Source organism: Rhinatrema bivittatum, chromosome 7, assembly GCF_901001135.1.
Source record: "Rhinatrema bivittatum chromosome 7, aRhiBiv1.1, whole genome shotgun sequence".
NCBI classification, from domain to species: Eukaryota; Metazoa; Chordata; class Amphibia; order Gymnophiona; family Rhinatrematidae; genus Rhinatrema; species Rhinatrema bivittatum.
Window position 1 is genome coordinate 53947044 of NC_042621.1, and position 20736 is coordinate 53967779.

Consider the following 20736-nt stretch of genomic DNA (forward strand, 5'->3'; position numbering starts at 1 on the left):
GTGGCGGCTCTGGGTTGTTTGAGAGGGAAGATTGAAGGATCTTCTCTCGCATGTCATCCGGACGTGGCCAGATTCTTGCGCGGTGTTCGCAATTTACGTCCTCCGCTCAGAGCCCCTTGTCCTTCCTGGAGCTTGAATTTGGTACTCAAGGGCCTCACGGTCGCGCCCTTTGAGCCGCTTAGGCGAGCCTCCATAAAGGATCTCACCCTTAAGACTGTGTTCTTAGTGGCCATAGCTTCCGCACGTCGGGTATCGGAGCTACAGGCGCTCTCGTGCAGGGAGCCGTTCTTACGTATCTCGGACTCTGGGGTGTCGTTACGTACGGTTCCTTCGTTCTTGCCTAAGGTTGTCTCGGCTTTTCACGTTAATCAGTCCGTGGACTTGCCGTCTTTCACGGAGAAGGAGCTGCAGTCTTCTCACGGTGCCGACTTGAAGCGTCTGGATGTTCGGCGAGTGATTTTGCAATATTTGGAGGTCACCAATGATTTTCGGCGGTCGGATCACCTGTTTGTGCTGTGGCAAGGGCCCAAAAAGGGTTTACAGGCCTCCAAAGCTACTATTGCCCGCTGGCTGAAGAGCTCGATAGCGTCCACGTACATTGGATGTGGTAAGTCCGTCCCGGACGGGCTTAAAGCCCACTCTCTCCGTTCACAGGCGTCTTCCTGGGCGGAGAATACTCTGGTCTCTAGCCAGGAGATTTGCAGGGCTGCCACTTGGAAGTCGTTGCATACCTTTGCTCGACATTATCGAGTTGATGTTCGTGGGCCGTCGGCTGATTCGTTTGGCAGCAGTGTGATTCGAGCGGGACTCTCGGGGTCCCATCCCATTTAAGGCGGCTTGGGTACATCCCAGCAGTCTGGACTGATCCTGGTACGTACAGGGAAAGGAAAATTATGTTTCTTACCTGATAATTTTCGTTCCTGTAGTACCAAGGATCAGTCCAGACGCCCGCCCTATTTTGTGCGCAAGAGAGTCCGCTCGAGACACTTCTTTGCTCACTGAGCTGTACCACTTGAGCACGGTAAGTGGACTATCCGTCTTTACATTTTAGAAGGTACTGTTTTCCTATTTGTGAGTTGCTTAGTTTGCGCATTGCGTTTTCAGTTCTTTGCGCTTTGCTTTTCTGCAGGCGTTTACTGGTTTTCAGGTTACTGCTTGATCTAGACAGTTGCCATGGTTATTTGGCTAAGTGGGCGGTGGAGTTTTTCTCTGCTTTGTTATCCATTATACTGAGGGCTGGCAGGTGGCACACCAGTATATCTAGGGGGTGCTTTCAGTTTTCTCTCTGACTCCATCTGCTGGAGGGGAGGCATAACCCAGCAGTCTGGACTGATCCTTGGTACTACAGGAACGAAAATTATCAGGTAAGAAACATAATTTTCCTTTATGTTTGTGGGGGTTGTGTGTTTTTTTTGTTTTTTTTTGAGACTGTACAGAGAGCTTCCATTTAACTCAAATGACACGTAACTTTTCTGTTTCCATATGGTCTCTCTTTCTTGACATTCACTATAGTTTGAATTACTTTCCGGTTAGCTGCATCACTGGTTGACTTCATCCTAATTTAAATATTTGTGATATCAATAGGTACCCAGAACGGGAAATGATCACCATTGACCACAGGTTCAGACCATGTGGCCCGCCCTGGCTGATTGTGCACCACTAGCTGCGGTTAGAACCAGAGGTGACCAGGATATATGTAGCCTGGTGTAGGAAAAGAGTGAATGTCAGTGGGAGGGGACAAATGACAGCATTTGCAGAAATGCATATTAACTCCTAATTAGTCTATTCACTGGTCCTTCTGTAACAGTGCTAGAGAGTGCTGGAGCCGGGGAGCAGAGCAGGTAGGGGATAGCATATGAATCAGTGCATTATCAACAGAATCTGGGAGAACTGGTCTGACCACTTGCCAGGGTCTCTCTCTGATGGTAAACCTGGCGCATTGCCAAAAAGTGGGAGCTTTTTAGCAGGGACAGTCAAAACAGAGTCCAAACACATGGCTGTCCCTATTATACTGAGATGCATGGTAACCCTACTCAAGTGAGTGGCACAAAACGAAATGCCTACTCCTGAGGAAATGGATTTATTTTCTTTTTTTTCAAATCCTCTTAAAATACCTGAGAGTGATAGGATTTCTTGTATGTCATCTGGCCAGTAGATGAATCAAAACATTGTTTCGCCGCTGTGAAAATGGCCTTCACAGCTGCACTAGCAGCTACACCGAAGCATATAAATGCATCTGTCTGATGTAGATTTTTCTCAAAGAAAAAGCTAAGGACAAAGCTGTTTGGGCCAATTTCAGACCTTTAAGGTTGCAGTGCTGCAGCAAAATCATAATTTTCCACACATGACTCAACCCTTGTTATAGTGAGAACTGCTAGGGGTCTTTCCGCCCCCCCCCCCACTAAAATAGGCCCACTTTAGACCAAACATGGTTCCTGTTGAATTAATTAGGCCATGCCATTTGTTCCACAGTCTTCGTCTTCCTCCAACATACCCCTGTCCATCAGTGTAATGCTTTTGACATGACTCCAAATTAGAAGTTCGGTACTTGGCTAAACAAAGAACAAGATGGAAACTATAGGATCAGCAGCCATTTTGAATAGCAACTGGCTCTTTTTTTTTTTTAGTGGTTGGTTTGGTGGAAAACATAAACCACTCCAGTAATTTTTGAACCATAGTACAGAGTAAGAGGTTCTCCTACCTGTGGCACAGTTGTTTTGCTATGGGGAAGCACTGCCGCATGGATTGCCGTTCTACTAGATAAAGCCCCCCCTATGTGGGAAGTGCATGTCCAAGTGATGTAGTGAAATGGAGCCCCTTGCAGCTCTGCATTGTGTTGGCACTTCTTTATGCTGATACATGGCTCCATTTCAACTTGCATGGCATTCTGATAGGGTTGCCAACTTTTCCAAAGACCAGGACCGGGGGGGGAATGGCACCCCCTCATTTGCATACATTTTAGATCCTGCCGGTGAACTGCCTAAACAGTGTATCTCTGTATCTGCAGGACCACTGGGAGCGGAGTGCTGTCCAGTCACAGCATGGGAAAGGAGGCAGGGAATACAGCACAGCTCCCCTCCGCTAGGCTCCAACCTGCCTTTCTCTTCCTCTGATTAAGAGGCTGTGGGAAGGAGGAGGATCCGCCTGCAAAACCAGACATTTGGCGTCCAGTTGATGCCTCTGACTGGACACTGTTCAGCATGCCTGAAAACCATAGTAAAATGCAGTTGTTGCAGCGGTTTATCAAGCACTGAATACCTGAAGGGCATTTAGGACATTTGCTTTTTAGTTGCAGACACCAAATTATAAAGGTACCCAAAGGAGATCTGAGGGAGTTTATTTTTATTTCTGAAGCAAAGATTTCCAAATACTAACCTGTATAGATTATTGGGGCTTCCCTAAGGACTAATTTTTTTTTTTTTTTAAAGTGGCAGTGATACTGAAGTCTAAAACAGTTTCCATTAGTAGCACTATGAGGTGGTAAAAAGACTGTAAAGATGAAAAACTGACAAAATAAGGCTCTGAAGTAAAACATGGGTGAAAAATAATTACCAGTTGTAAAGGATGATAAAGTACTATGGGTGTTCTACAGAAGGTGTATGCCAGCTAATCTAGACAAACTGGTTTGAGATCTGTTAGATTACATTTTAGTTCCTGCAAATGCTACCTGCTGTTTACAGTAAATTGTTTTCATATTGAAAGTATACTTCTTTTTTTCTTTTGGCAGGTGGGAGTAGTAGTTTCCTCCTGCTTCATTTTGGAATCTGGGCTAAATTCTGGCATTCCCAGGGGTTTTTTTTTTTTTACCCCCACTTTTATATTCCTCTATCTGTTACACTATTAGGTGCTGCTGTTCCCTTCTGCAGCAACTCCAGTCATGGCTAGCCCAGGAAGCAAAGATCTAGCCTTAGAGTGCACATAATACTGCTGCTGAGCTACTGGGTCAGTCCAGAACACGTTTCTAATGGAGCCATGTGTGTGTGGAGATGTGATTTTATTGTGATCAGTCCAGCCAATAAGCTCTGTTCTGACCCTGCTATGTCAATGGACCTCAAGTGTATTGTGCAAACAAACAGGACCCCGTTTTGTGTACTTAGGTCATATGATTACATTATGCAGTTTTACCAGGTCTGCTTTAACTGAGACTATTTAGAATTCACCTATCGACCATCCTTAGGGAATTTTTTAAAGCTCTGGGTTTTGTTTGCACGTTTTGTCAAGTCCTATATTTCAGCTTCCACTTTGTCCAGGAGGTAGCCTTGCAGTTAATCGCGTTAAACTTCTGAAACTTTTCTCGTTTATTCTGATATAGTTTAAATGCGGTTTGATATTTCAGGAGTTCTAAATTACCTGAAAGAAACCTTTACGCACACGCCCAGCTATGACATGAGCCCAGCCATGTTGAGTGTGCTGGTCAAGATGATGATGGCAGAAGCTCAAGAATGCTTCTTTGAGAAAATCAGTCTGCCTGGCATACAAAATGAATTCTTCACACTGGTGAGAATGGCACAAGAAGCTGCAAAGGTACTGTCTGCTGAATGATTTATTTAAAGAACGCAGGGCTATATTTGACATTTAGTGCTGCTGTTGCATGGCTCTTTGGTTTCTTTTATGGAAAAATAGCAAATATTTTTTTTAATTGGGAAGTACATCATACCTTCATATGGCTACTTCAGAAAGAAGACTTATGTTTGGGTTTTTTTTGTTTTTTTTTTAAGGAAAGAGACAATTTTGTCATGATTTGCAATGTACCAGTGATAGAAAAAAGCTCTCAGAATTGTAGGTTTTGTTAATGGAAAATATCTAAAAGTAATTATTTTTTAACATAAACCATGAAAATGTTACTTGTATGTGTTCCGCAATTGCCAGTAACTAACACTGAACTAACAAGAATGTATAAATAAGAATGGAGGTTGATTTTCATAAACCACCCTGAACCCTAATAGGAACAGTATACACTTAACCTGCTATTTAGAAAACTCTTTGAAAATACCATAGTATCATTTGTTCACTAACTCACTGTGTGGGTTTTTTAAACTCTGTAAGCATTTCTTGTGAACTTCAACATGACTCAATAGCCAGATTGAATTCACCCCTATTCCCTTCTAGAGGAGCTTACTGTACCCATATGTTGTTTTCCCTATAGTTCAGGGTTTTTCATGCAGCTAGACAGTAGCTTTTCCACCCAGCCAAGTCTTTCAGGGAGGGTGGGTGTGGGGGTGTGTGTGTGAAGCCGCATACCCCCTTTGCAGCTTTTTGATAGGCTGAGGGTAGTTAAATGAAAAATGGGTTCCTAGCAATCAGAACAATGCCTTGCACTGTAGAGAAGTGGCTTTCAAATTTGCATGGCACCCAGTGAAAGAAAAAGAAAACATTCTCACACTCCCAGCCTGCTAGTTCCCATTGTTTTGTTTGCCGTCACAACCACACACCCCTAGCCCCCAGTAGTCATTCACCACCCTCTCCCTCCTAGCCCCCTACTTCCCTTATCTTGACACTCCTGTGGCTCTGTGAGGTTCAGCCACTTTGAGCTGTGCAGTGACTGCACTCTTGTTCTGTTCGGCTCTCGCCATGAGAACAGCACTGAGAGTATAGGTACTTCATAGCTCAAACTTCCTGAGAGCTGCACAGAGTTGAGAAAGCAGCATGAGCTGCACTTTGGTTGGGGGTCATGACACAGAGTTTAAAAACCACTGCTGTAAAGGAAAAGGGTTTTGGTTTGGTTTTTTTTTTTTAATTTGCAGTTGTATGGAGCCATATTTATATATTATATCCCTCTGGAGACACATTTCAGTGTTGCCAGCTTTTTAGTCAGCACAGTTGAAGGCTGTAGCTGTATGATAGCTATACTTTACGGAGCTGACTGATTCGCACTGTTGACTTGCTTTCCTCTCAATGATACATAATTTATTTCTAAATGAAAGATGCTATACATACATATTTGTGTGTGTCTGTGTGCTGTCTTTTAGGTCAGCGATGTTTATGGTCTTGTCTACAATGCCATGAGCCAGGAGCCAATTAAAGAGAACATCCCCTTTGCTTGGTCCATCATGGCACAAGTAAAGGCCGAACATTACCAGGCTCTGGCCCACTACTTCATTGCCACTATTCTGATTGATCACAGCTGTAAGTAAAGGGGTTTCCTTGTTCATACAGCAAATGCACCGGCTAATTGTAAATCCAAGAAGTGAAGGAAGGTGTAGGCAGACATCAAAGGTCCACAAAGTATAGTGGAAACAAATTGCTTTATTCCAGTATCAAAGAAGTTCTTAGAATAATGCTGATAAAGTATTGCCCAGTGTCATGGCGACAGGCAAGAGTTTATCAGCATTATTCGAAGAACTTCTTTGATACTGGAATCCAGCAATTTGCCTCCGCTATACTTTCTGGTCAATTGATGCCTGCCCACACTTTCCTTTTTCATACAGGCAGTTGTTCACTGATTCTTAAAACTGTTCTGATGGCATTTTCTTTGTTTTAAGATGTTAATTTTCAAATGGCTCGCAGAGTGGTAGTCTGCATAAATTTCGTACAAGTGCTTTCAAAGTGAACTTAGGGGTGCAAATTCGCTTTGCAAACACTTGGGTAATTGGCTGAGTAGGCGCACACGTTCGGCCACGAAGTTACATCTGCTCTTCAGGGGGTGTAAGTTACGTGCACACTTTTTAAAATAAAGTATGCACACGAATGACTACTTTTCCCCCTTGGCATGCCTCTGCCCAATTCACATAAGAGTTTGCATGTTTGCTGGGTTACACATCCATTTTTACATGCACTTGGCCCTGGAGTATCTCCCTAAATGTGCATAGTCATCCTAATGTGTAGCAGCTGTAACGTTTGGAGCTCTAGATGCATAGCGAGAGTGAAACAATGTGTTTGGGCCTGAGGGGAAAGTGTAAGTTGCCGCTGGATGAATACAGACTAATTTTAGCACTAAAGGAGTTTTCCCTTTCAGCCCTGTGTCCAATATTCTAGGGTGGAGGCATGCATAAGGAAGGCTTAAGGAAAATAAGAGGGAAAACCATAAAGATAAATACAGAATATAGAAATAGAACTGGAAAAATAATTTACTATGTACTGTGTTTTGTTTTCATATTGCATCAAAATTCCAAAAAGTAGTAAAATATTTTGTTAGTTTTATTTTCAACAGTTTGCTGGTAGGAAAGCAGAAATGCAAGATTAAAGTAGTTAAGTGTTATGTGGTTTACAGTGAAACCCAGTGAGGATGAAGGCAGACAAGAAAAGGCCTGGGCCCAGCTCTATGATCACATGCCAGAAGGACTGACGCCTTTAGCAGTGTTAAAGGACAAACTTCAGCGGATGCAACTAGGTAATCACCCCATCCACTCACTCAGGAAATACAAAGAAATATAAGCAGGATTAACAGCAGTTTGAAACTTGTGAGCGAGAATGCTACATCATGGTAGCCACCTTCTTAACTTGTTTTCCTTGGGTGGTGTGTGTTTGAGTGGATATATACTCTTCCACTATGAATTGGTTTTCAAAGTGGAAATATATTCTTGTACCTTTTTTTTTTTTCCTTCAGTAAATAAATTTGAAAAAATTGCAAGAAGTAAATAAATCTGAAAAAATTGCAAGCAAAAACGCCAAACTGTACTTTGTGTTGGAATATTGACACTACTTAGGTGGTGAAAGTCAAACACAGTATATACCCTGTTTGATTTTATTTAGCCTAGTCTGACTGCATTTTCGCTTGTTTTAATGCCAGGTTACTTTTCTCAGCATAAGAGTTCAGCAGTTGGTTGTAACTGATGCCACCGAACTCATTACAGAGAAGGTGATTCATGGTATCTCTCTTCTGTTTTCTTAAGGAAAAGCACATCTACGTAGTGCTATTGTTAGCCATGAAGAAGCAATGAGAGTGTCTGGATTATGCAGAAAACTAAGGCATATTGATATTCTTCAAGAGATACTATCAGCTGCCCACAAGCGGTCTTTTCAGAAATATTCCATGCATGAGAAGGAAGATGATTTTCTAAATTTATTGGATGCTCCCAATATTGTCTGTAAGTAAGCATTATGGGATGGGGAGGCAAGTTCCCCTTCAGACAACAGTATTTAAAGCAGAAAGGGGCAATTTTATTGATTTGAATTAAGCAATGAACATATGACTTCTTTGAGACTCAGTCTGATATAAAGACAGTTTTGACACAGGCCAGCTTCATAGCTCACTAATAGCATAGTAATACAGGCTATTTAATTTGTAGCCTCTTGTCTGTCAGAGTCCAGGCACATGGCAGAGGTCATGTGCTTGAGCTCTGAGAGAGAAAACTGCTACCACTGCAGGTGCCACCTCTGCTGCCAGGAGATGCTAAGTGATTCACTCTGAGACCTCTCCTTGAACTCTTGGCTAGCAAGTAGACCTAACTCATACCAGCTTATTTGTCTGAAGAAGGGCAGGAACAGTTGCATTTCACCTTCCCACACCATTAACATTTCTTGTAATTCTTCTCACTGCTTACACTTTGGTTCCTAACTCCAAAACAATTTTGTAGAAAGTTCTGATAGTGTTCAGAGCCTAAAGAATATTCCTTGACCTTCTGCTCCACCAGTCAAGAACCTGTGGCTTTAGTCCCCTCATACAGCAATTGGAGGCAGAGTTGTTAAAAATAAACAAATAAATAAAAAAAATCGCCTATATATATGTCTTGCATGAACCAGATACAGCCAGTATTCTCTGCCTCCAGCTCTTGGCTGGACGGTTGTGGACAAGCCTCAACCTGTTTTTTTTAATTAAAGAGAATTTTTATAACTATTTTATGGTTGTGATATAGCTCTTAAACTAGTTTTGGGTCAAATTTATCTTAATGGGCCAAGCTCCTGTGGATTGTTCTCTGCAGTTATGCGAGCCAGGACAGCAAACCAACTCACTACCTATCTGATAGCGTTTGTTGTCTCTGGGAGAGCACAGTAGTTTGAGCAGGCCCTTTTTCGAAAAAGGGATCGTCTGTTTACTCTTTGTGGAGGCCAAGCTCCTGCAATTGATAAGCCTTGCAGAGAAGCATGTCGTTGACAATTTGAAAGCTCACCACCTCTTGTCAGGACTCAAAGTCAAGGGCTTCCACCCCAGCTCCCATCTCTTGATTATGGTAATAGGTTGAGCAATAAGATAGTTGACAAAAGAAGGTAGCACTTTTATTATTCAAACTGCCTTTAACCTTTTTCAAGGCAGAAAAAGAACCAGAGCTTTCAGCATATTTTAAAGTACCTAGAACAAGGGGATAGATGTTTAAAACTCTCTCAGTCCACAAACTAATCCTTTTCTCTGAGAAGAAAAGGAGGGTTTTAGGACATACCCTTTTTATGCATTTTATTATGAGTGGAGGAGTAGCTTAGTTAGAGTAGCAGGCTGCAAACCAGGGAGACCAGGGTTCAAAGCCCACTGCTGCTACTTGTGATCTACGGCAAGTCACTTTACCCATCATTAACTCTGGTACAAACCTAGACTGTAAGCCCTCTGGGGATAGGGATGTAATCCACTTTGAAGTGCTGAAAAGAAGTTTTCCCGCACTGATATGGATAAATGAGACATATTACAAAGTCCATCCTTGTGCAGTGTGAGAAGTTTGTCAAATAACTGAAAAAAAAAAAAAAGACCCTATCCAGTCTCGCTGGTTAAAAAAAAAAAAATTCACAAGATTTGGTCATAATTAACATTTATATCAATTTGAGGTTAGTCTAATTGTATGAATTCAGGCTTATAGTGTACTATAATAATCAGTTTGTTTGAATGAGACTTTTTTCCTTCCACAGCGAAAACAGAGTATAAAGCAGAAATTATTGCTCCTCAGTTGTCCAAAGTGAAAGTCTGTGACTTCTTCCAGCGACTGGTAGGTGGGACACTAATACAAGCCAATATTTACTTGCATGGTATAGTTCTTAATGTGTGTGGCTTCTGTTTTGCATGGAATTAACCCGCAGGAATAATCTATTGTGTAAAATAAAATGTATATTTGTGACCCTCATTTCTTAACAAGAAATACTCTGACAAACCCAGTTATGGAAGGATATTAATGGCAGGAACATATAAGACACACAAATGCTTTCTGGAGAAGCTCAGCCATACAGTACATAGTAGTTCTGATATCACATGGTTTCATATGAAAGCCAATATGTTATTTCATCTACTATAGTTTATTTTGCTATCTAATCATAGGAGAAAGAAGTTAGTGAAGAGTTAACTGACAACATGGTACTTAGGTTGAAGGATAACCAGAGATACACCAGAGGTGTAGTATCCTACACCTCCTTGGAAGTATTGTTGAGTTATATTGTTGTTATCCTAATGTATTAGTTACATTATTATTGTTTACAAATTTGTTTCGCCTTAACTTAATTTTGATTGTAAAGCTTGTTGCTAATTTAATGTTCTCTGTAAACCGAGGTGATGTTTGCTAACGAACCGCGGTATATAAAAATCCTTAAATAAATAAATAAATTAAATCAACTATCATCTCATTGTCTAATAGCTCTCTCAGAGTGATGCAGAAAGATGCATTCAGTTGAATGCACCTTTCTGCCTGCACTTCAACACGCTTTTTCTGTGCGCAAAACTTACTGCTGATGCAGCAAGAAGTTTTGTGCAGCAGAAAATGCGCATTTCTAAACAAGAGTACTGCTTAATTACTTCACACGGAAATCCCATGCAAATGAGGGCATTAAGCAGTACTCCTCATTGCAGAGAGACCGCATCTGGCCAGCGTACCTTTTTTAGCACTGGAAACTTAACGCCAGCTCTAACCCCAATTTTTACGTTTTTAGCACTACTGCACTGACACTTCAAACTCCTTTTAAAAAAAAAAAAAAAAAGGGAAAAATGTTTTAATAAAATAGTTTAAAAATGTCCTCAGATAAGTATTGAATTACCTGGCTATCTGGCGGAGGGCAACAGCTTCCAGATAGCCAGATAAGTCAGTACTTATCCGGCTATCAGGTCGATACAGTAAGGCCGCGTTAGAGTGCGGCAGTGCCGGGCGCACCCTCGTTCACCGCACGCACAGTCCTGCTCACATACCGCTCGATACTCTATTTAAATTGCTTGCAAATGCAAGCCGCGTCTGTGAAGCGTTAGGCAAAGCATTAGGCCCGCGCAACCCATTTTACTGTATAGGCGCTTAATACAGCACCTATACAGTATCCTGGGTGCGCTGGTACTGGTCATTTCAAATGTCATTTCAACTGACATTTGAAATGACAGGTACCAGGAAGTGGATGATTCCCCCCCCTCCCGAAGCAAGGCGCAGGGCAAAAATTAAAACAAAAGGGAATAAAGTGTAAAAAAAGTAAACTTACTGGCGGGAGCCGGCGGGCGCGCGTTCGAGGGGGGAGCGAGTTCATCGAGGCGGGAGCCGGTGGGCGGGCGTGCTGTCATCGAGGCGGGAGCCGGCGGGCGGGTGGGCACGCGTTCATCCAGGCGGCGGCGGGAGCCAGCGGGCGAGCGTTCATCCAGGCAGCGGCGGGAGCCAGTGGGCAAGTGTTCATCCAGGCGGCGGCGGGAGCGCGTTCATCCGGGTGGCGGCGGGAGCCGGCGGGCGCGCGTTCATCCAGGCGGAGGGAGCCGGCGGCGAAAGCTGCCTCCAGCAGCCCCCGCCAGCAGTGAATGAATGCACGCCTGTGTACGCCCGTGCAATTTCGGCGCTCAAGGCGTGACGTCACGACGTTTGACGTCACGGCATGTGACGTCGGCGTTCTCTAATGCCCTGCCTTGAGCGCCGAAATTGCACGGGCGTACACAGGCGTGCATTCATTCACTGCTGGCGGGGGCTGCTGGAGGCCGCTTTCGCCGTCGGCTCCCTCCGCCTGGATGAACGCATGCCCGCCCACCGCCGCCTGGATGAACGCGCGCCCGCCGGCTCCCACCGCCACGCCTGGATGAATGTGCTCCCGCCGCCGCCGCCTGGATGAACGCGCGCCTGCCGGCTCCCGCCTCGATGACCGCCCGCCCACCCGCCCGCGTGGAGATGGGGGATTCGGAAAGTGACATCCAAGGTATTTATACCCATTTTAGGTTTTTAGGTTTTCTTTTGTGGGAAAGTTTGCCGTCTACCCTTAACCCTTGCCTCTAATGCAGGGGTAGGGGTAGGCGGTAAGTTAGCAGGTTAAACACGGGGCAAAATGGCAGGGTAAAATAGCGATAGTCGGGGTGCGCGTTACTGTATGGGAGGGAATAGCTGATTCGCTCGTTGTGGATCCATAAAGTCAAGAGGCCGCCAATGAAGAGTGGGTGACTCGCCAGAATGATGGCTACTGCCTGGAGACAATACCCTTATTCAATAAACGTACACATGCTTACTGTGACTCCAACATCGTTCTAGCTTCAACAGCAAGAGGAAATGTGGAATAAAGGATCTGCACTCACAAAGGGGGGAGTAGCTGGCTTGTTACGGCGGTTACTACCCCAAACCAAATAAGCCTGTTACTTCAATTTCTATGCATATACAGCATAGTTCTCTGCTTCAACGGCAGGGGAGAAGAAAAAACTGATACTACACACATCCAGCAGAGCTCTCTGCTTCAACGGCAGGGGAGAAGAAAAAAGGGTTCGCACTCACAAAGCGGGGAGTAGCTGGCTTGTTACGGCGGTTACTACCCCAAACCAAATGTGCCTGATACTTCACTTTCGATGCATATCCAGCATGGCTCTCTGCTTCAACGGCATGGGAGAAGAATAAACTGATACTTCAAGCATATCCAGCATAGCTCCCTGCTTCAACGGCAAGGGAGAAGAAAAACAACCAATAAGGGCTGTATAACATAGTCTGAGTAAAACAAATAAGCATGGGTGTAGCTTGCTTATTGCGGCAGTTACTACCCCTACTACCCCTAACTTATCAAGCTAGATAATTCACTTGGATGCAGCTCCATCACTGCTTTCTACATTAATGGTGGGGGTGGAAGGGAAATAGAACCAAGAGCTAAGAGAAACAGATAAGTATGAGAGAAATAAGTGTGTGAAGCTTGCTGGGCAAACTGGATGGGCCATTTGGTCTTCTTCTGCCGTCATTTCTATGTTTCTATGTTATACATGCCGCGTGTGGAAGGGGTTACCCGGGGATTTAAAGAGGCGGTAAGAATCGGTTAAAGGGGGATAGTGTATCGCAGGAAGGGCTAACGCGGCCGGAAAGTGAGTAGAAAGCAGGTTAGGAGCAAGGTAACCGCAGCCGCACTTTACAGTATTGAGCTGTATGTGATGCATTTACCCCTACTTAGCAAGGTAATTTAGTAATTTTCTGGTGCAGTGGCTGCTGCATTTTTGTAAATGTGTTCCATTAGGCCATTTCTACATGCAGTGTAAAAAAGAAAAAAAGCAGAATTCTAAAAATAAAAGTTTAGTGCTATATAGCAAATTTTACATGCTTCTATAATTTGTTTTGTTTTTATTCCTTTATACCCTTCCTCTAGATGGCTGATCCAGTGTAACCCTAGTGCATTTGCTGGCCAAAGCGGAAGTCTCTTCTGAGACTAAACCTTTCAGATTTGCTTTTTTTCTACCAGCAGATGTCACTTTTGTAGCAATCCCCTTCCTTCCTTCCTTTTCTCCTAGAGACCTCCAGGACATGCATGAGCCCTGTTAGCTTCAGCAGAGAGGAGACTCAAACCAGTCTCTTGCTTCACAGCCAAGTCATGAGGTTTAGCTTCTGCATTTTCAATTTTAAAATTACTTAAAAAAAAAAAAAAAAAAAAGGAAAGAGAATGAAAACAACTAATGCTGCTAACCAAAACTTGGAATGAAAAGGAAATGCCTGACATAACAATTGCAATTGGCAAATAGATTTATTTTAATGTCTTACAGGGTCCTCCGTCCATATTTTCAGTAAAGCAGAGGTGGTCAGCTCCTCGAAAAGTTCATGTAACAGCTGAGGAAGGAGAGCTGGGATTTACTTTGAAAGGGGGGTCACCTGTGCAAGTTCATGGTCTAGATCCATTGAGCCCTGCTGCTGTAAGTAAAACGTTTCCTTTGCAGTTATTTCTACTTTTGTGTTTAATAGCCTGTCGATCTCATTGATAGTGTCGTATGGTAATTTGCACAAAAATATTATCTGAAATTAAAGATAATTAAAAACGAATCTGAATGGACCATTTTTTAAAATTTTGTTTTGTTGAGGGAGATTTAATCCCGCTGGTCTTTTCTAAATTTTTAAAAAGAGATGATGAGCCAAACTTTAATCACTACCCATCTGGTTCGTGTGGATCATTTAAGGAAGGAGCAGTGCTGACTTCAGAGTTCTAAAGGTTTATTTTTATGGCTATGAAATTATTTATTTCAATATTTAGCTTGTCCTTTCAGAGCCATCCAGGACAGGTTACAAACATACACATTCTAAAATAAATTCAAAACATTAACAACCGAATTTTAAAAGCCCGGTGCGCATAAAAATCTGTACATATATATGTAGCTGGGCCCTGCGCGTATCACACGCATTTTCAAAAGGGCCCAGCCATGCACGTAAGTACCGATACGCGCACAAGTGTCCGGGTCCTGAAAAAGGGATGGGTCGGGGGGGGGGGGGGGGGGGTGTGTGTGGTCTGGGTGGGAAAGGGGCAGGTCGGAGGCTGGCCAGGATAGCGGCAATTAGCCGCTGTCTCAGGGAAGCCGGCGTGCGTAAATTACTTCTGCTCCCGAGGAGCAGTATTTAATAAAATTAAAAAATTGAGGAAAGGTAGTTTAGGCTTAGGTGGTGGGGAGGAGAGGGGAAGGAAGATTAGGCAGGGGGTTAGGGAACTTGGGAAGGCCTGATTGCTAAATACGTGCGGCGATGCAAACTTTCACCCCCCCTTGTGCGCGCGCCGCCTGCACACGTGCGTGGGGATTATAAAATCTGGCGCGCATGTGCACGCGGCCAATGGATTTTATAACATGTGCACTTATAAAATTGGTGCGTCCGTGTGTTTTATGCATGCAAATGACCTATTACAAATTACTGGGGGAGAGGGGGTGTGTATAAAAGCATGCACAAAAGCAATTTCATGTGTACTTTTACATGCTCCTACAAAGGTGGAGTTGGGGTGGGAACATGATTTTCAAAATATGTGTATAAACATAAATGCACAAAGTTGTGCCTCCTCCCAAGCAATTGTAAGTTTTGTGCAGGAGAACTGGTTCCACACATGGCTGCAAATTGTCATACAGATTTATACACATTAAATCCCTGTGAAAATGTGGGCCAGAGAAGTAAAAAGTACCCACAGACTTCTGCCTATGTAGGCTGTTTGAAAATGTACCCTCCTCAAGGGCAGCCATTAAAAAAAATACCCCCCCCCCCCCACCCCCCATCTTGTATAAAAGAATTCATGCTTGCAGAAGTTTATTCCACCCTGTTGGATCAGCACATGAGACTGCCTGATTCCAGGTCACTACAGATGTAATCGTCTTCATTGAAGAAATAACGAATACATTTTCCACTAGAGAGAGAGTGGGTAGATAACACAATAGGCATTCATCGCAATAAACAGCACCCATTGCATGGAGGACCTTGAAAGCCAATCTTAAAGCCTTGAAGTTGTCAATCACAACATCTTTCACCGGTATGGCTTTTGCTGTGGGGACAAATAATTCCAGAAATGTTAATTATTGGTACAATTATGAAAAAGACTGAAGAGCATTAGAGGTGTTCTGAAGAGGTCGTCAGTCCTCTTGTGGTTTTTTTTTCTGGTACTTTCACATTGTCTCTTTTGCCTCTTCTATTTGTTGTTCCTATGCTGTGTTGAACTCTTCATTTTACTGACTCCGATTTATACAAACATAGATGAATAGTGGAAACTAGATACTCAAATGTAATACTGATATCCATTTTTCATGGGTTATCAGTTTCTTTTTAAGTTAACAATGTATAGGGTCCAAAATGAAACATGAATGTTCAGTCTTGGTCTAAGAAGACTGTTCAGTGTAGTGGAGGTACATTTGGACGTTTGGACGCGCGTTTTCCACGTGCTATTATTACCCCTCATATAGTAAGGGGTAATAGCGCGTGGAAAACGCGTGTCCAACACCCCCCCCCCCCCCCCGAAACTGATGGGCCTATTAGTCCCGCGTGATACAGAAAGTAAAATGTGCAGCCAAGCCGCACATTTTACTCTCAGAAATTAACGCCTGTCCAAAGGCAGGCATTAATTTTGGCCAGCACCGGGAAGTGTACAGAAAAGCAGAAAAACTGCCAAAAAAAAAATTGTCCGTGGGTTGGAAAAGACGCTCAATTTTGCCGGCGTCCATTTTCCGAACCCGTGGCTGTCAGCGGGTTAGACAACCGATGCCAGTAAAATTGAGCGTCGGCTGTCAAACCCGCTGACAGCTGCCGCTTCGGCCAAAAAGGAGGCACTAGGTGTCCCTAGCGCCTCCTTATTAGCGCGGGCCCTCATTTGCATACAGAATCGTGCGCCCAGGACAGTGGCCTGGGCACGCGTTGGGAGAGCGGGCGCTCGCCTTGGAGCTCCGGCTCTCCATGCATTTTACTGAATTGGCCCGAAAGGCAGTTAAAAATTTTCACTAAAAGTTCAACCAGTTTAAGGATGCATCAGTAGTAAAATTTACAGCTGCCATTTGCAATAATTGCAAGCTTTGAAGAAAATGCAGTTTAGAGGTATCATAATGCTAAAATAAAAAAAACAGCACTGTAGGATCTAGTTCTTTATGGCAAGCATGCACCACCATGTCTACAGGATCCCTATTCATGTTCCTCCTTTTATATAGTATATATTATTCAATACAAAACCCGTGAAGAAGCTTGCTGCATTGGTGACAAAGGCCAGGCATTAAAGGCAAGGGTTAATTCACACAGACACAAGATCAATCACTACAGGGAATATGAAGGTGCCACCACTGTTGGGGGGAACACTTTTTAGGAATCACACCACTGCATCAATGATCTTATGATCAAGATAAAGTAAAACAATCCAGGAATGCAAAACTTTCATTTATTTATTTATTTAACATTTTTCTATACCGAACTTCATGACAAGCTTCATATCAGGCCGGTTTACATCAAACTTAGGGGTTAACTTAACAAAACCATATAACAACATATAACTTGTTAACATATAACTTGTTAATTGTAAACCGACATGATGCGATTTTATCGCGAATGCCGGTATAGAAAAACTTAAAATAAATAAATAACAAGAAGGCCGAGGCGCAGATACAAATAACAAGGATATTAAACTTGGGGGCTAGAGTAGCCAGGAAATTAAGGACAGAAAAAACTGGAGAATGAACACGAATGAATATACAATGCTTTTAAGCAATGGCAATTTTTATTTATTTAACGTTTTTTTATATACCGATGTTTACACATCACCTCTGTTTACATATCAACAGTTTGGTAATGAAAGGAAAATACATCGAACAGTTTAAGTAACTATGGGAATAATAGCATGTAACAGATGTGTAATAAATAAAGGGGGGGGTGGAGACAGAGCATAAAGAGAACAAAAGGCTGAGAGGAACAGGTAACGACAATTCTTGTAGAAGAGGGAGCTTGGGAGTTTGGGTGGGAAGCATAAGCTCTGTAGCACGTTAGAGGGGGTGCAGGGGGGAGGAGGGCTGAGGGAGGAGAATAAGGGTTATTGGTAGGCCTGCTCAAGGATAGGCTTGCTCAAAGAGCCAAGTTTTAAGTTTCTTTTTGAAATTGTGTGTGCTTGGTTTAAGTCTTAAGTCCAAATAGTGGGTCTGGCCCGTGTAGCTGCTAGGTTAGTGAGTTTGGGTGAGGTTATAGGTAAGGTGCCGTTATTGGCAGATCTTGTGGGTCTTTGGGGGAGTTGGAAATGGAGGGGAGGTGTTGAACCTGTTTATTGATTGATTGATTGTATAGGATTTTGTGAATTAGAGTGAGGCATTTGAAGCATATTCAGAAGTGTATGGGGAGCCAATGAAGGTTTTTTAGTATGGGGGTGATATGTTCATTCCTTCTGGTGTTTGTGATGATTCTGGCAGCTGCATTTTGGAGCATTTGTAGAGGTTTTATGGAGGTGGCAGGGAGTCCTAGGAGTAGGGAATTGCAATAGTCTATTTTGGACAGAATGGGCGCTTGAAGGACTGTTCTGAAGTTGTGTTGATGGAGGAGGGGCCTTAGTGTTTTGAGCACGTGAAGTTTGTAGAAGCAGTCTTTTGTGGTTGCATTCATGAATTTCTTTAGGTTTAATTCATTATCTATGGTGATGCCTAGGTTTCTGACTTCTGTAGATAAGGGTGGTTTTGTATGGAGGGATGATGTTGGGAGGGGGATTATGTCTTTGTGTTTGGGGTTTAGTATTAATAATTCAGTTTTGTCCATGTTGAGGGAGAGACTCGTTTGATGATTGTGAGGTGGTTTTCCCAGGTGTGTAGGGATTTAGTGATGGATTCGGGGATGGGATGGGAATTAGGATTTGTACATCGGCATATATGAAGAAGGTGAGATTAATTTATTTATTTATTTAAAATTTTTATATAGGTCAGTTAGTTTGCATAGGGGGAGCATATATATGTTGAAAAGCATGGATGAAAGAGAAGAGCCTTGTGGGACGCCTTGGGATAGTTTGGGTTTGGATTTGGTCTTGCCAATTTTAACTTTGTATTGTCTGTTCTCCAGGTATGAGATGAACCATTGTAGGGCTATGCTCGATATTCCAATTTCCATTAGTCTGTCGATGGAGGAGGTTGTGACTAATGGTATTGAAGGCTGCTGAGATGTCTAGCGTAGCTAGAATGAAGGATTGTTCTTTGTCTAGGCTTTTGAGGATGGAATCTGTGAGGGAGAGTAATAGTGTTTCCGTGCTGCAGAATTTGCGGAAACCGAATTGGGAGGTATGTAGTATATTTTATTTCTCTAGGTGATCAGTTAGTTGATTGTTTACTACTTTTTCTAGAATTTTAGCGAGGAAAGGGAGGATGGATATGGGTCTGAGGTTGTTAGGCTCGGAGGGATTGAGTTGGGGTTTTTTCAGGATGGGTTTGACCAGTGCTTGCTTAATGTCGGCTGGTACATGTCCCTGTGTTAGTGATGTTGGTAATGGGTTTGACTATGAGGTTGGGGATGGATTTTAGGTGTTTGGTTGGTATTGCATCGGCTGAATGAGCTGCGGGGTTGATTTTTCTAATGAGTGATTCTATTTCTGTGGTGGTTATGCTTTCAAATTCATTAAGGATGGCGTCTGGGATTGTGGGTAAGGTAATTTTGTTTGTTGAGGGAGGGAGTTTGTTCATTATCTTGGTGACTTTCTCTTTGAAAAAAAGGGCGAGTTCGTTGCATTTGGATTCAGATTAGTCTTCTGTTGAGGGTGATAGGAGTATTTTTGTGAGGTTAGTGACATATGAGAAGAGTACTTTAGGGTTGAATTGGAGATCGGGTATTTTTTTTTTTGGAGTAGTAGTTGCGCTTAGTTGCGAGTATGGCTGTTCTGTAGTTGTGTAGGGTGGTTCTGTAAGTGGTCAGGAAACTGGGGGGAGTGTGAGATATGCCACAGTTTTTTGATTTTTCTAAGGTTTTGCTTAAGTTATTTTTAGTCCTGGAGAGTACCATGGATTTTTATTGTGTTTGAAGGGATGTATGTCTTTGGTTATTAGGGGACAGAGTTGATTGGCAATGTTTTTATTTAATAAATCAATTTTCAAAAACATCAAATCAGTATACAATAATCTTCAATTGTACACATACATAAACAGCATCAATTACATACATAAGATAAATCAATAAAATACACAGTCCATAAGGAAAAAGTAGCAAAAAAGACATAGCTGAGGAATAAAATAAAATAAACCTAATTAAAAAACCTAAGACATATCAACAAAGCATTAAAATTACCTATAAAAATAGGGATTAATCATCAAAAACCTTGGAAAATAAGACTTATTAACTTTCTGAATTTAAAACAATTTTTCTCCATTGGAGATCCAATGGCAGCAAATTCGAATGGAGTACTGACTGAAATTGAAACATACTAAAGAGAAAACTTTTCAATCTTGCCTCTCTAGGGAAGGGAGTTTCATTAACTCTAGTTGTGGTGATCTCAACACCCTACTAGGAGTATAAAGAACCAAGAGATTGTTGAGGTAGAAAGGGGTCCCTCTTTTGCAAGCCCTATATATCATGCAAAGGATCTTAAAAATTCTTGCTCTTATGTGGGTTGACTTTAAAAGCGTTACTTATGTAAAAATGGTCTCACGTGAGCAAGGCACATTTTAAGAAACTGCAAATTATGCACGTATATTCCTGTGCGCTCATCAAGAAGAAGGGATGGGGCATGGATGTTCCAGGGCAGGGCCAAGATTTACACACACAAATCAGCATTTAAAAAAAGCTGACCATGGCGCATGTCATCTTGTTATCCATGCAACTTTACTTCTAGTTCTGATGAGGAACAAGTCTGGAGATCTCGGGTTTTAGGGCATTTAGTATAGCGTGGGGGGGGATTGCAGATGAAGAACCAAAGGGGTCTTGAAGATCTTGATATGAGCCGGGCAAACTGATGGACTTTTTGGAAAAACTGGTTATTCCCTTGCGCGAGTATGTTTAAAATCCACCTGCATACGTGCGTAAACGCCACTAAAGCCCTAGCTGAAACATGCATGGGAGGAGTACTTGTGAGCAGAATTTAAAATTGCAGCATCTCTCCACTCGCGTGCTGATAAATACGTGTGTTTATGGGCGCACGAACATTCCTTTTAAAATTACCGTATTTTTCGCTCCATAAGACGCACCTAGGATTCAGAGGGGGAAAATTAAAAAAAAAAGTGCTGAATCG

The 20736-nt window shown here is 42.7% G+C and overlaps 1 protein-coding gene across 1 annotated transcript in view; it reads left to right on the forward strand.

Moving 5' to 3' along the window:
• The window catches only part of RHPN2 (rhophilin Rho GTPase binding protein 2), a 123597-nt gene that overhangs the window by 78465 nt on the left and 24396 nt on the right, over positions 1 to 20736 (forward strand). Inside the window, exons 8-13 of the mRNA XM_029608399.1 lie at positions 4337 to 4524; positions 5970 to 6126; positions 7211 to 7330; positions 7833 to 8027; positions 9775 to 9851; positions 13814 to 13960. Of these exons, the coding sequence (XP_029464259.1) occupies positions 4337 to 4524; positions 5970 to 6126; positions 7211 to 7330; positions 7833 to 8027; positions 9775 to 9851; positions 13814 to 13960 (884 nt within the window). The remainder of the gene's footprint in view (positions 1 to 4336; positions 4525 to 5969; positions 6127 to 7210; positions 7331 to 7832; positions 8028 to 9774; positions 9852 to 13813; positions 13961 to 20736) is intronic.